Source organism: Felis catus, chromosome D4, assembly GCF_018350175.1.
Source record: "Felis catus isolate Fca126 chromosome D4, F.catus_Fca126_mat1.0, whole genome shotgun sequence".
Taxonomy (NCBI): Eukaryota; Metazoa; Chordata; class Mammalia; order Carnivora; family Felidae; genus Felis; species Felis catus.
The window spans coordinates 69,847,650-69,860,587 of record NC_058380.1 but is presented as its reverse complement, the minus strand read 5'-3'; the positions used below and the strand labels follow the sequence as shown (position 1 = coordinate 69,860,587).

The 12,938-nt window shown below is 44.3% G+C and overlaps 1 protein-coding gene across 13 annotated transcripts in view; it reads left to right on the top strand.

Annotated features, from left to right (window-relative positions):
• Window positions 1-6,413, top strand: part of EPB41L4B (erythrocyte membrane protein band 4.1 like 4B) — a 130,518-nt gene extending 124,105 nt beyond the window's left edge. For 9 of the 13 annotated variants that reach the window (XM_045043937.1, XM_045043934.1, XM_045043938.1 and 6 more), the window contains 3 exons: window positions 2,526-2,594; window positions 5,133-5,278; window positions 6,199-6,413. In XM_045043937.1, coding sequence (XP_044899872.1) covers window positions 2,526-2,594; window positions 5,133-5,278; window positions 6,199-6,268 — 285 coding nt within the window. In that variant the 3' untranslated portion in view covers window positions 6,269-6,413. The remainder of the gene's footprint in view (window positions 1-2,525; window positions 2,595-5,132; window positions 5,279-6,198) is intronic. The other 4 variants (XM_023242549.2, XM_045043944.1, XM_045043945.1 and 1 more) reach the window with 1 other exon arrangement.
• Window positions 6,414-12,938: the final 6,525 nt, after the last annotated feature.

Sequence of the window (12,938 nt, the reverse complement as noted above, 5' to 3'; positions counted from 1 at the left end):
ACCTTCCGGAAGGGCCCGGCTGACAGGTGCTCTGACTCCAGGATGGATACATAGTTTGACCAAATTAGGACATGTGGCTGCTGGCCTGCCCTGTGTCTCTAGGTCTCAAGAACCAGGAAGAGTTCATTTTCATAAAACTTTGATAAGCCTAGATGAGAAAAACCTTAGTTGCATTTCTATTGAAAATAAAAACTTTTTTTTAAACTTGTCTTTTCCTGCTATTTTTCAAGATAACAGGATGTCACTTACCAACCTGAAAGGAAACACCCATATCCCCAACCTAGCACATTTTTTTTCATTCTTACATGTTTCCTTCTAGTATTTATTCATGTCCATTCACAATTTTAGAACGTTAAGTCATAGTATCCATATCATCTCCTGTTTTCCCCTTTTCTATTAATGTTGGATTGTTTCTCCTTGTTCTTGTTGCCACATTGTATATGACTGTGTATATTCCATCCAGGGACTGGCCTACCATTCACCTAACACATTCTTACTGCAGGACTGTGCTTTGTTTCCAGTTTGTTGCTGTTCGAGGGAACACAAAAAGCTGTTGCATCAGGCTGGACCCTGCTGGGTTCAATACTGTGACCTTGGCTTTGCTCCCTTTCTAAAGTGATTCTACCAAGAGACAGCACCACCAGAAGAGGGAATATACTTTGCCACAGCTGAGCAACACAGAGTGTAACTGTTGGGATAGATTTTTTTTTCTTAGAGAAGATGTAAGATACTTCTTTAAAGCTGCCAATGCTCACGTTTCTTTAATAGCAGTAATATGCCTCTTCTCCGTTTTACTTCATGATGGTCTGAGAGTCTTATCTGTATGCAGCTTTTCACTTTGCTAGTGGTCTCAGAACACATGCTGCACCATTAGGCCTGGGAGGAGAATGCACCATGGGGCTTCCCCTGGATGCTCTCGCCGTGCTGCTGGCAGCCGCTACTGACAATTTGAATTGACACCTAAGTCTTCTCTCTTTTTTTTTTTTAATGTTTATGTATTTATTCTTGGGAGAGAACACAAGCAGGGGAGGGGCAGAGAGAGAGGGAGAGAGAGAGAATCCCAAGCAGGCTCCGTGCTGTCAGCGCAGAACCCAGTGTGGGGGCTCGAACTCACAAACCGCGAGATCATGACCTGAGCTGAAGTCCAGTCAGACGCTTAACCAACTGAGCCGCTCAGACTCTCTGACTCCTGATTAACCAACTGAGCCGCTCAGACTCTCTGACTCCTGAGTCTTAAGGCAGTTTGGGACCCATCCTGGGAATTTTGAGATGTTTAAAGAGGCCAGAGAGAGTTTAGGGAAGGGGAGCTGGCGTGGACTGGACATCTCCGTGCACACAGCAGAGACATGGTCATTCGCAGATTGGTTGAGAAGTACTCCACTCATTCAGAACCCCTCCGCAGATCTGAGCGTGTTCTGATGTGCTCTTGCTCAGCCCTACTTTAACCCCCGTCAGAGTGACTCAAGGCCATCAGGTAGCTACACCAGGGTCCACGGACCAGCTCCTGGGAGAGAAGTAAAAGCACCTGCCCAGGGGCAGTGGTGGCCTCGGTGTCCTGACTGCAGCTCTCTGGTGGCAGGTGGCACAGCGAGCATTCACCGGCAGGGAGGCAGGCAGTTTCTGTGCCCTGGGGGCTGCAGGCAGAGCCAATACCAGAGTCGTCAGGCCCCTGGGCCTGCTGGCAGTCCTCTAGGCCAGTAGAAAGAAATAAGCACACTCCACATCCCCCAGGGCCCCCAGGAGGTCAAAGACAAAATGACCAAAGGGGAAGGAATGGGAGCAAAGGCTCTTTTTGGCCACGCACTGCCGCCTGTTCAGGCTGGTGCCTCCACTCTGTCTCAGACCAGCTCTGTGCTGCAGCCTTCCCCCCACACTGGGCACTTCTGAGCACAGTGCCTTTTAATCCCCAAAGGCCACGGTGGCAGGATTCGCACGTTCTTCCAGGGGTTTCTCCACAGTTTTCCTCTGTGGCCACAACTTATAGGGAGTCCAACAACTACAGGGAATACCTTCTGGCCTAATTAGTGCGAGCCTCCTGGTGCCCTGTCTGCTCTCATAGACTGTGTCCCAGGATGTGGCCTGTAGCAGCTCCTAGTCCATGGCCCACAGCTGGGGGGCAGGGTGGGGGGGGGACCATCAGCAACCAGGCAGCTCTGCCTGCCTCATTACACACCCTGGTCATGGCCTTTTATGGATCAGGCCATACATAGGGCTCAGCATGCCTGGGAGGCCCACACAGCCTCCAGGGAAAGGAGTTCCAGGGCAAGGTAAGCATGGGGAGCCCTACAAACATGAGAGGGCATCCCTGCTGGGTCCCGGCCCCAACAGTGCAATGGCCCAGTACAGATACAACCACTGGCCAAAAGGCCTCCGGGACCTTCTGTGTGTTTCCTTAGACAAGCCGTGCGGGCTCTGCGTCTGTCCCCCTGAATCCTTCAGTTTGGTGTTAAAAGTGCACCCCCAAAGATTTCAGAACTCTCTTTTCTAATCGGTAAGTAACCCTCTTGTCTTTCTCTTTTTTGAAGATAAAAACGTTCCCGGCTGATCCAGTGACCCCGTTTCCTGATGCTTTCATTACAGGGCCACAGTTCGCCGTAAGTAGATTCAGAAAACAGGTCTGTGTCTTAAAACGTTTTCCCGCGTGGCATGCTTTTCTGTGGAATGCCAGACAATGATGTCGACAGCTTCTTCTAATCCTATGAACTCTGTCAGGTTGGGAAGGAGTGGGGTTTGGGGTCTACATCTTTTCGTTGTCTTAAGTTATTCGATGCTTACTTATGAGCATCACATAAGTAAAACTGACCATTCCAAAGTGACATGTAGTACATCGAGTACATTTAGGGTCACGCAACTACGACTTCTAGTTCCAAAACATTTTTATCACCCCCGGAGGAAACCTCATTCCCGTGACGCAATCACTCCCGTTTCCCCCCACCCCCCCAGCCCCTGGCAATCACCAATCTGCCTTCTGTCTCTATGCATTTCCCTAGTGCGGATATTTCACATAAATGGAATCATGTAATATGTGACCTTTTGTGCTTCTTTCACTGAGCATCGTGTTTTTGAGGCTCATGCACATTGTAGGGTGTATCAGCACTTCATTTCTTTTTATGGCAGAGTAATGTTCCATTCTGTGTATATACCCCAGTGTGTTGCTTCCTTCATTCACTGATGGGTGTGTGGCTGTTGTGAACAGTGCCGCTGTGAGCATGTGTGTATGTGGATTTGTTTGAGTTCCTGTTTCTCATTCTTTCGGGTTGGATCTTGATAATGGTGTGATCTTAGGTAAGTCACTTCGCCACTCTCAGCACCAATCTCCTCTTATTCTGAGTAGAAATAGTAATACGGGGGCGCCTGGGTGGCACAGTCGGTTAAGCGTCCGACTTCAGCCAGGTCACGATCTCGCGGTCCGTGAGTTCGAGCCCCGCGTCAGGCTCTGGGCTGATGGCTCGGAGCCTGGAGCCTGCTTCCGATTCTGTGTCTCCCTCTCTCTCTGCCCCTCCCCCGTTCATGCTTAGTCTCTCTTTGTCCCAAAAATAAATAAACGTTGAAAAAATAAAATTAAAAAAAAAAAAAAAAGAAATAGTAATACGAACATCCTCCTTGTGTCTGCTTCAGGAAGGATCAAAAGCGATCAAGAGCCTGGCAGAACGTTCCCAGCCACAGAATGTCCCACAGGTTGTTTCCCAAAGGTGGAGAGGCAGGGGTATCGTTAATGAGAGCAGGTCGTCCTTGACAACTGGCTTCAGGCCCCCCACCGCCCTTTGCATTATCAGCTTCTTTAAGCTCTGAAAGTTGTCGAAATACTCTGAAGCATTTAAACGTTGTAGTTTCCTCACTGGCGAAGTGAATGAGTTTGATGAGTTTCAGGGTTCTTTTCAGCTGCAAGTCTTTTCTTTAAATGAAAGCTTCTGCAGAACTCACTCTGTAACAAGTGGCTGCATGGAGCAGAAGTGGGGAGTCTAAGATCACCTCCTGTTTCCCCGCACCGTCTCCTCCTTCCAGGGATCAGGGTGTGTAATTCCTAGAACTGAGTGATCCCTGAGGCTCCTTCCAGAGGCTTTCTGGCCAGCCCGGAGGATCTGTGGGGTGGCCTAGGGGTAGCCAAAAGTACAATCTCGTGAGCTAGGTGATGGTCACAACCAGAGGTGGCTTTAGCCACATGGAGAGGGAGGAAGTGGCTGGTGTAGCTTTCAGAAGTTGAACAGAGGTAAGAAGGCGTCCAGCAGTCCAGGCAGAGGCAAAAACAGGTTCCTAGAATAATGCATTTCTAAAGTCACGAACAGCTTCCAGTACCTGCCTTGTAAGAACCAGAGGGCCTGAGACACGGGCTGGGCCAGGCTGTTAAATGCTACTACCCCTGCGTTCATCTGGCCCCTGCAGTTTCACTGGGCACTGCTCCCCAGCCGGAAGCTCCGCCTCCACTCCCCTCAGCTGGCCCCGTGCGGGGCCCTCTGGCCTCCTGCCCAGCCTTGGCAGTGCTGTGAGACACCCAGGGAAGCCCTTCCTGAAAAGCCAGGGGCCAAGATGCAGCAGGAAGCCAATGCCAGAAATCACACCGGGACTTTTAAGAGTGGCTCGAGGACAGCAATTTTACCAAGTTTCAAGATAATACTGGTGCGGCTAGTCTGGGGAACCATACTTTGGGAAGCACTGCTACAGTGGTGAAAAACACCAATTAGGCAGCCAGCTAATCCTGGTTCTTAACGCTTACTGTGTGACCTTGGGAAAATTACCTAACCTGTCTGAGACTTACTTTTCTTGTCCATAAAATCAGTTTTAACGTATGCGTTTTTTCACCTTTTAAATCTCTGAAGTCAGAAAATTCATGACATTAGTGGGCGTGGTAAGTTTGGCCATATTTTTCGTCCTCTGTGGCACGTGCAAAAATGGGAGTTCTTACAATTGATGGAGTCTAATGTGATGAAATTGACCTCTGCTTTAAGAGTTGCCAAGAGGTCATATATGTAAAATGACTGGCCCAAAATAAAATCATTAAATAAGTGGTAATTGATTTTAGCTATTATTAAAAAATATATCAGCAACTGTGTGGTAAGACTTAAGGAGTAGCTGACAGTATAAAAATGGAACCCAAGTTGAGATTGATTTCCTCTTTTCTGTTTCCTTGACAGGCAGACTTTAGAGACAGTAAGTTACAGTGCTGTCCTGGCCAGTCTTCCCCACTGATTCCATCAGTGACCCTGAGGCCTTTGACAGAGACCGTCTCCACCGTGCAGACCATCTACACCACGCGGAAGCCTGTTTCTCTGGCAGCCAGGTGAGTCACCGGCAAGTAACTCTGGTGACAGGGAGAGCAGGCACAGGCTCCAGTTTCATTGTGTTTTTGACATCAACAAGCCTCTTACTTATTCTTTCATTCATTTATTCTGTGAGTATTTATTGAACCGTCTACAAAGGCTAGATAGTATTCTAGACCCTAGGGATGTATAGTGAGCAAAACAGATAAAAGTCCCACCTTTATGGAGTTCAAAAATTAGTGTTGAGGGAGGTGAGACAGAGGTTAAATAAATGTGTGTGTGTGTGTGTGTGTGTGTGTGTGTGTGTGCATGCACTCATGAGAGAGAGAGAGAGAGAGAGAGAGAGAGATAACAAGCTAGGGAGGAAAATGAAACCAACAAGGGCAATGGGGCATTCTGGGATGGCCTCATTGAGGTGGTTTTTAAGCAGAGACCTGAAGGTGGGAAGGGAGCAGTCTTCAGATATTTGGGGAAAGAGTAATAGTCATCACAGGGAGCAGCCAATACTAAGGCTTCTAGAATGGAATATGCCCAGAACGGTTAAGGAAGAGTGAGGGGGTAGTGCAGCCAGAGAAGAATGAATGACAGGACCCTGGACATCTTCCCATTCATTCAGAAGACCTTTCCTGAGAGACTGCTGTGTACGAAGTCCTCGAGCTGGGCTTTGGGGCTAGGCTCTGGGGATTCAGAGATAAATGGCATGTATGGTCAGTCTGCTGGCGAGCAGTGTCCTGAAGAACTCTTAGTGTGATGGAGGAAACCAGGAGGCAGCCAGACAATTTCAGGTCATTGTAACTCTAGCAGCTGTCAGGGGTCCTTAAGGGGCCTGAGAGTTGAGAACCGAGGTCAGGAAAGAAGATGGGGGAGATGCATTTCAGCTGAATCTGTTTTTGTCATTTTTTAGCGTAATCTCATGATTTTGTCACCTGCTCTTCTTCAGTGCAGAGACGCTCCGGCAGGAACTGGAAAGAGAGAAAATGATGAAAAGACTATTGATGACCGAACTGTGAAATTCTCCCCTTGTTGCCTGGAGGATGGCATGGTGCCTTCTGTCCGTTTTCTTTCTTCGGGCTTTGTGTGCTCACTCCAGCACAACACACAGATGTGTGCTCTGTTCACCAGGTCTCCATGGCTGGTTGAAGCCAACTTCCGGCTTGACTTTATTGGAGAAGTTATTTTCTGTCTTCTGAGTATTAGAGTTTTTCTGCTACTCAGTATAGTTGGGACGGGATTTGGTAAGCCTAGGAGAAGAAAGATGGGGAAATGGGATTCCTTTTTAGTACTACCTGTGTGTATATATTGATAACCACAGGGGGTTAATATGGCACGGAATCCTTTGCTATCAGTCCCAACCATGATTTTGTATGATTGAAACTTGGACCAAGCTTTGACTGTTTGTTAAAGAGTCATTTTTAATGAGAGAATAATTCTTTACTGCTGGTTTTTCATTTACACTGGTAATTATACAGATATTATGAAGTCCTTAACACTCATTTTTATTCAGACATGAATCGATGAACTTAAAAAAAAAAAAAAAAAGTTGTGACCACCAGGACTGAAGCACTGTCAGCGAAATCTGAAATATAATTTAAATTGTGGGTTTGTTGGATACGATATTATTTGGGATAAACAGAACTTTTCACTAAGCCCAAAGTAGGAAATTATAGCTTAAATTGTCTAAAAATCCTTTACAAAGATAAGGTGGTTCAATACCAAGATCCATTTGGGTGTTCCATAAAGGAAAATTATTTCTAAAGTTGATCAATTCTTGTCCTGTTGATAGAACCTTGACCAGATGACACTTTGCTGTCTTTTTATATAGTTTCAAGAAATGTGTTTTTAAATTTTTATTATGCACTTGAACAACTTTGCAGGAATAAAGGCACCCCCTAACCACAAACTAGCCCTCTAAATTGTTGCCCAAGCTCCCAATGAATATGCACACGTTTTTTCATCGTTGTGATCAGTGTGTATATACTCTTTGGTTGTATTTCCCCACCTAACACATATCTTCTCTTTTTAACACAGATCCTGCTCTCACCAATTTAAATGTCTCTATATCCACATAACATGGTTAACCTCACTTATCCCCATTATCAGATATTTCAGTTCTATCCAATTTTTCACTCTTATAAATAGTGCTGCTATGAATGCCTTTGTAAAAGATGCTCCTTACTTTGGATTCTTCCCTTGGGAATATCTCCAAAGAGGGCTTACAAGGTCAAAGAGCATGAAATACTTTATAGCTCTTGTTTCATATTGCCAGATTGCTTTCTAGAAAGATCCAATCTCTGGGTTGGAAGGACCTTAAAGGTCATTAGTTCAACTCCCCTATTCCCTCTGAATGCTTGAATCCGTCTACGATTTATAATGCCACCAGCAATGTATAAGCATTTCTACTTACCAGTAGTTCTGCCAGTATTGGGTTTTGCCATTTTAATTTATTTTTGCTTGTTTAATAGATGTGTATAGTTGTTCTTGAAAGGTTGTTTTATTTCATTAATTGCTAGCAAGGCTGAGCACTTTTCCACGTGATGATTTACTAGCTGTATTTCCTTGTGTGTAGAATGTCCATCCATTTCTTATGACCACTTGTTAAGTGGAGTTGATCTCATATATTTGTATCAGAACTGTATTTTTATGTTGTATAGTTTGCTCTCCTGTCCCTATCCTTAAAACTGAATGGTGCCAATAATTTGATACTAATGATTATAAAAAAAAAAAGTAATGCCTCATTTACTAGCATTGTTGTAAAATGAGGTATGTAAGCAAATATTCAGATAACAGAGGATTAACCCTTTAAGTGCTGAACTTTAAAATTTTAATATTTTTTTTTTTGAGGGAAATCTTTCTAAAATGCATTACGTACTTCCCTGCCTTAGTAAACAGAGTATACTGGAGAGTATTTAACCTTTTCTTGATGAGTCATGGTCATCGTTGTAAAAATCAGCCCCTTTTGTACCTTGGTGTGGTGCAGTGATGTCATCAGGAGCTATCAAAATACATAGGGCTTGGCTTTGCCTTTCACGGATTATTGTGCTGTTTTCACTGATGAATTTTACTGCTTTCTGCTCTATTGGTGAAGCCATCTGGGGCATTTGTGGTGTTTGGGACTTTTTACTCCCATACTGCATGACCCCTGGCTATACTTTGAAACAGCTTTACCTGTTCTTTATCTTGTGCACATGATACAAATGTGTTCCTGTACAAGACTGGGAAGCTATCTGTTTCTAGGGTTATAACCTCTTGCCAATCCAGCACCCTCCTCCTCTTCTAACCTGCTTTCTGAGTCTTCTGCTCTTCACTTCCTGCTCTCTGATGGAAACCTCCAGGGCAGAATGGAAGTGTTCTTGGGGAAGCCAGGAGACCAAGTATGACCTATGTGTCAGGTGTGCTTTGCTACTGAGGAGGGATGCATGGGCTTTTTTGGACGCTGTTTTCAGGAGGCTCTGAGTCTCCTGCTTTTCTCCCCACATCCCCCTGGGTTCACAGATGCTTCAGAAGTCGATGTCACTGGAAGTCTGATCGCAACAAGTTGGCTGTTACTGTATATGAAAACCCAGTACCTTTGGCAGCTCAGCTCTAACCAGTAAAATCAAGAAGATTCCACTGTTTCAGCAGTTGTCCTGGTTATTTGCCTACTTAAATGTAATGACAGGTGCCTGGCATGGTGACCTGAGGAGATGACATCGTGTTGGGTGAATTCCTAGGGACAAAAATGAATTGCTATAATTGCTTCACCTTTTTTATATACTTAAAACAAACGACAGCACCATACGGTCACACAACACATACCTTATGTCCGGGGGTGGGGCTCAGCTTACTGACAGAATCATGTCAGAATAAGGGCTCCAAACTGTGGGCCACAGACTCCTGGTGGGCATGGGTGGGGGTAATACAAGAGGCCTGGGAATCCTGCAGTTCACAGAGTTTGTGGATTGCAGACGGCATAGAATATTGAGAAACTAGGTCCTAAATAAAGCATTCAGAAGATTCCATCTGAATGCACCCCAAATTTTTTTCAGTTTTTTTGAAACTTGAAATTTTTTTTTGTATGTTCCCAATGTTGTGCAAACATCACCACTAATTCCAGAACATCTCCATCGTTACAAAAAGAAACTGCCTATCTACAGTGACCACCAATTCCCCCCACCTCCCTATCTCCTTAGCAACCACTAATTTACTCTCTGTCTCTGGATTTCTGCCTATGGATTTGCCTATTCTGAACATCTCATATAAATACAATCCTACAATATGTGGTCCTTCGTGCCTGGCTTCTTTCACTTAACACAATGTTCTCAAGGTTCATCCGTGTGGTAGCATGTATCAATCTTCATTCCTTTTTATGGGTGAATAATATACCATTGTATGGCTGTACCACATTTTATTTATCTATTCATCAGTTGATAGACATTTGAGTTGCTTTTCCTTTTTGGCTATTATGAATAATGTTAACATTCATATACAAGTTCTGTATGAACATATGTTTTCAGTTCTCCTGGGTATATAACTGAGATTGGAATACAGCTGGGTCATATGACAATTCCGTGTTTCACTTTTGGAGGAACTACCAAGATCATAACTTGTATTTCATAAACAACCAAAAGTGGGGAAAAAAATCACATATACTAGGCGGTCAGAAGAATGGGCATATCTATTACTGGTCAGACACTGTAATGCAGGGAGGGAGTTTTTATAAAGAAAAAAGTTGTTTTAGAGAAATGGTTTTGATGAGAAGAGAAAATAAAAGTGCTATCTGTCTTTTAAAAATGAAAATGAAATTAAACTCAGGTGCATCTGTAAGTTTTTATTTGAATTTCTGGCTCTTGGTTAGCCAGTAGTCTCAAAATGTTCAGGAAACGTGCCTCCTCCAGAAAATGTACACTATTGAAAAATCACAGTATTTCTTGGCTGCTCAGCGAATTCACATCACTGGGGAGCAGAAGGTCTCTGAAAAACCTGGGATGTAACAAAGAGGGGAACAGGTCTCCCACCAGGGCTCAAATCTTATAAAAAGAAAATCCCAAAGGTAATTTAAGTGATTGGGGGAGAACTCCATGAAAAGAAGCAGCCAAGTCAGTAGGGAATTGAGGGCTGGAGTAGGTTCCAAGGTGCTGGTGACGCATGCAGACTTTGAGTGACCAGTGATACCTAGGAGTATTCTCCCTGGGAAAAAAACAAATCCATGCATCACATGCTCCAGCACTATCATAAGGTCCTTACACCACCCCTGGAACCTATCTGTGGCCCCCGTTGAGTCCGTGGACTCCAGGTCCCTTGATCCAGATTACCTGCAAGCCTCATTTTAAGCTATGGTTGCAAACCCACCTCCAACACCACCCCACCCCCCCCCCCCCCCATCAACAGCAACAACAAAAAGCCCACATGGTTTTATCAGACCAATTTACTGGAAGAATGACCTGGTTTTCATTTGCTTTCTATCTGGCACCATCACTGTTAATTGTAGTTATTAAAATGAAGGGAATAAAAAAGAAAGTGAAAGATAACAGCTTGGATTCCAAAACCAGAAATGTTTGTTTATTTGTTGGTGGGGGAGGGGCAGAGAGAGAGGAAGACACAGAATCCGAAGCAGGCTCCAGGCTGAGCGGTCAGCACAGGGCCCAACACGGGACTCGAACTCATGAGCTGTGAGATCATGACCTGAGCCCAAGTCGGACGCTTAATGGACTGAGCCACCCAGATGCTCCCATCTTATCTTTTAAATTTTATTTATTTATTTATTTATTTATTTATTTATTTATTTATTTATTTATTTATTTATTTATTTAATGTTTATTTATTTTGAGGCGGGGGGCCTAGCAGGGGAGGTGTAGAGAGACAGGGAGAGAGAGAATCCCAAGCAGGCTCTGTGCTATTAGTGGGGCTCGAACCCACGAACCGTGAGATCATGACCTGAGCGGAAACCAAGAGTCAGACGCTTAACCAACTTAACTGAGCCACTCAGGCACCCCTCATCTTTTTTTCAGAGCAATAAATCTGATCTATTTCTTGTAACAACTGGTGTATTGGGAGACCTAACAAAGCCCAAGCTTTTCATGAATTACACCTGATTCACTTGTCAGGCTAAACGTGTTAAATTTCAGTTGGACAACTCACCATCCGTGCCAGCTGCTACACAATAGCAAACACCTGCCCTCTGGTTCACATAGTACTTTTGTGAGCCCCATCTCCCATCTACCCTGGGCCAAAAAGGGTTGAGATCACTAGTTTCTTTTGAATATTTGTATTTCATAATCTTCTGCATATACATTCATGTTACCTCTAGCACCAAACCCTACTGAGCATTACCTCTGTCATCTTACCTAAGCTTCCTTGCCTTCACGGAGGTTACTGATATACTATTGCACAACAGCCTGACTTCTGGGCCTGCATTTGGAACCTCTGTGCTTTTCTGCCACCATAATTATTTTCTTTGTGTATGCAATGAAATAAAAAGGAAATAGAAAAAGCAGGCTAAAAATGCTGGCTCTGCAATACCAGCATGAAAGCAATTCATGTTTTCTAACCAAAAACAGTTGAGCAGTTATCACTTCAAAACCATCAAAAGATCTCCAGGACCTAGTTGTATCTGGCTGGCTCAGTTGGTGGAGCATATGACTCTTGACCTGAGTGTAGTGCGTTTGAGCTTCATGTGGGGTATAGCGATCACTTAAAATAAAACACACACAAAATTCTAGGATCTGGCATGTTGTAAGTGCGAGTTGTGGGTAAATGGCTAAGTATACAAGCAAAGGGAATTGCAAGCTGCAGGAATGGATTTGAGAAAGTAGAGAATTTAGTGTGGTCGTCACACATGGTGGAGTCCTGCCAGGATCTGGGCTGCCTGCTGAGGCTAAACCAGTTGCCTGTTTTGTTTTTTAAATATAATTTATTGTCAAGTTAGCTAACATATAGAGTTACAGTGTGCTCTTGGCCTTGGGAGTAGATTCCCATGATTCATCACTTACATACAACACCCAGTGCTCATCCCAACAAGTGCCCTCCTCAATGCCCATCACTCTCCCCGCCCATCAACTCTCAGTTTGTTCTCTGTATTTAAGAGTCTCATATGGTTTAACTCCCTCTCAGTTTGTAACTATTTTATTTTCCTTCCCGTCCTCCATGGTCTTCTGTTAAGCTTCTCAAATTCCACATATGAGTGAAAACATATGATATCTGTCTTTCTCTGACTGATTTATTTCACTTAGCATAATACCCTCCAGTTCCATCCATGTTGTTGCAAATGGCAAGATTTCTCTTTTTCATTGCCGAATAGTATTCCATTGTGTATATAAACCACATCTTCTTTATTCGTCAGTTGATGGACATTTGGGCTTTTCCCATAATTTGACTATTGCTAATAGCACTGCTATAAAATTGGGGTACATGCGCCCCTATGTATCAGCACTCCTATATCCTTTGGATAAATTCCTAGTTGTGCTATTGCTGGGTCATAGGGTAATTCTATTTTTAATTTTCTGAAAGACCTCCACACTGTTTTCCTGAGCAGCTGCACCAGCTTGCATTCCCACCAACAGTGCAAGAGGGTTCCCGTTTCTCCACATCCTCACCAACATCTGTTGTTCCCTGAGTTGTTAATTTTAGCCACTCTGACAGTTGCCTCCTTTTGAAGGGGGTAGGTTATGCAAGGGCACCAGTCGTCTCCACTGTCGACACATG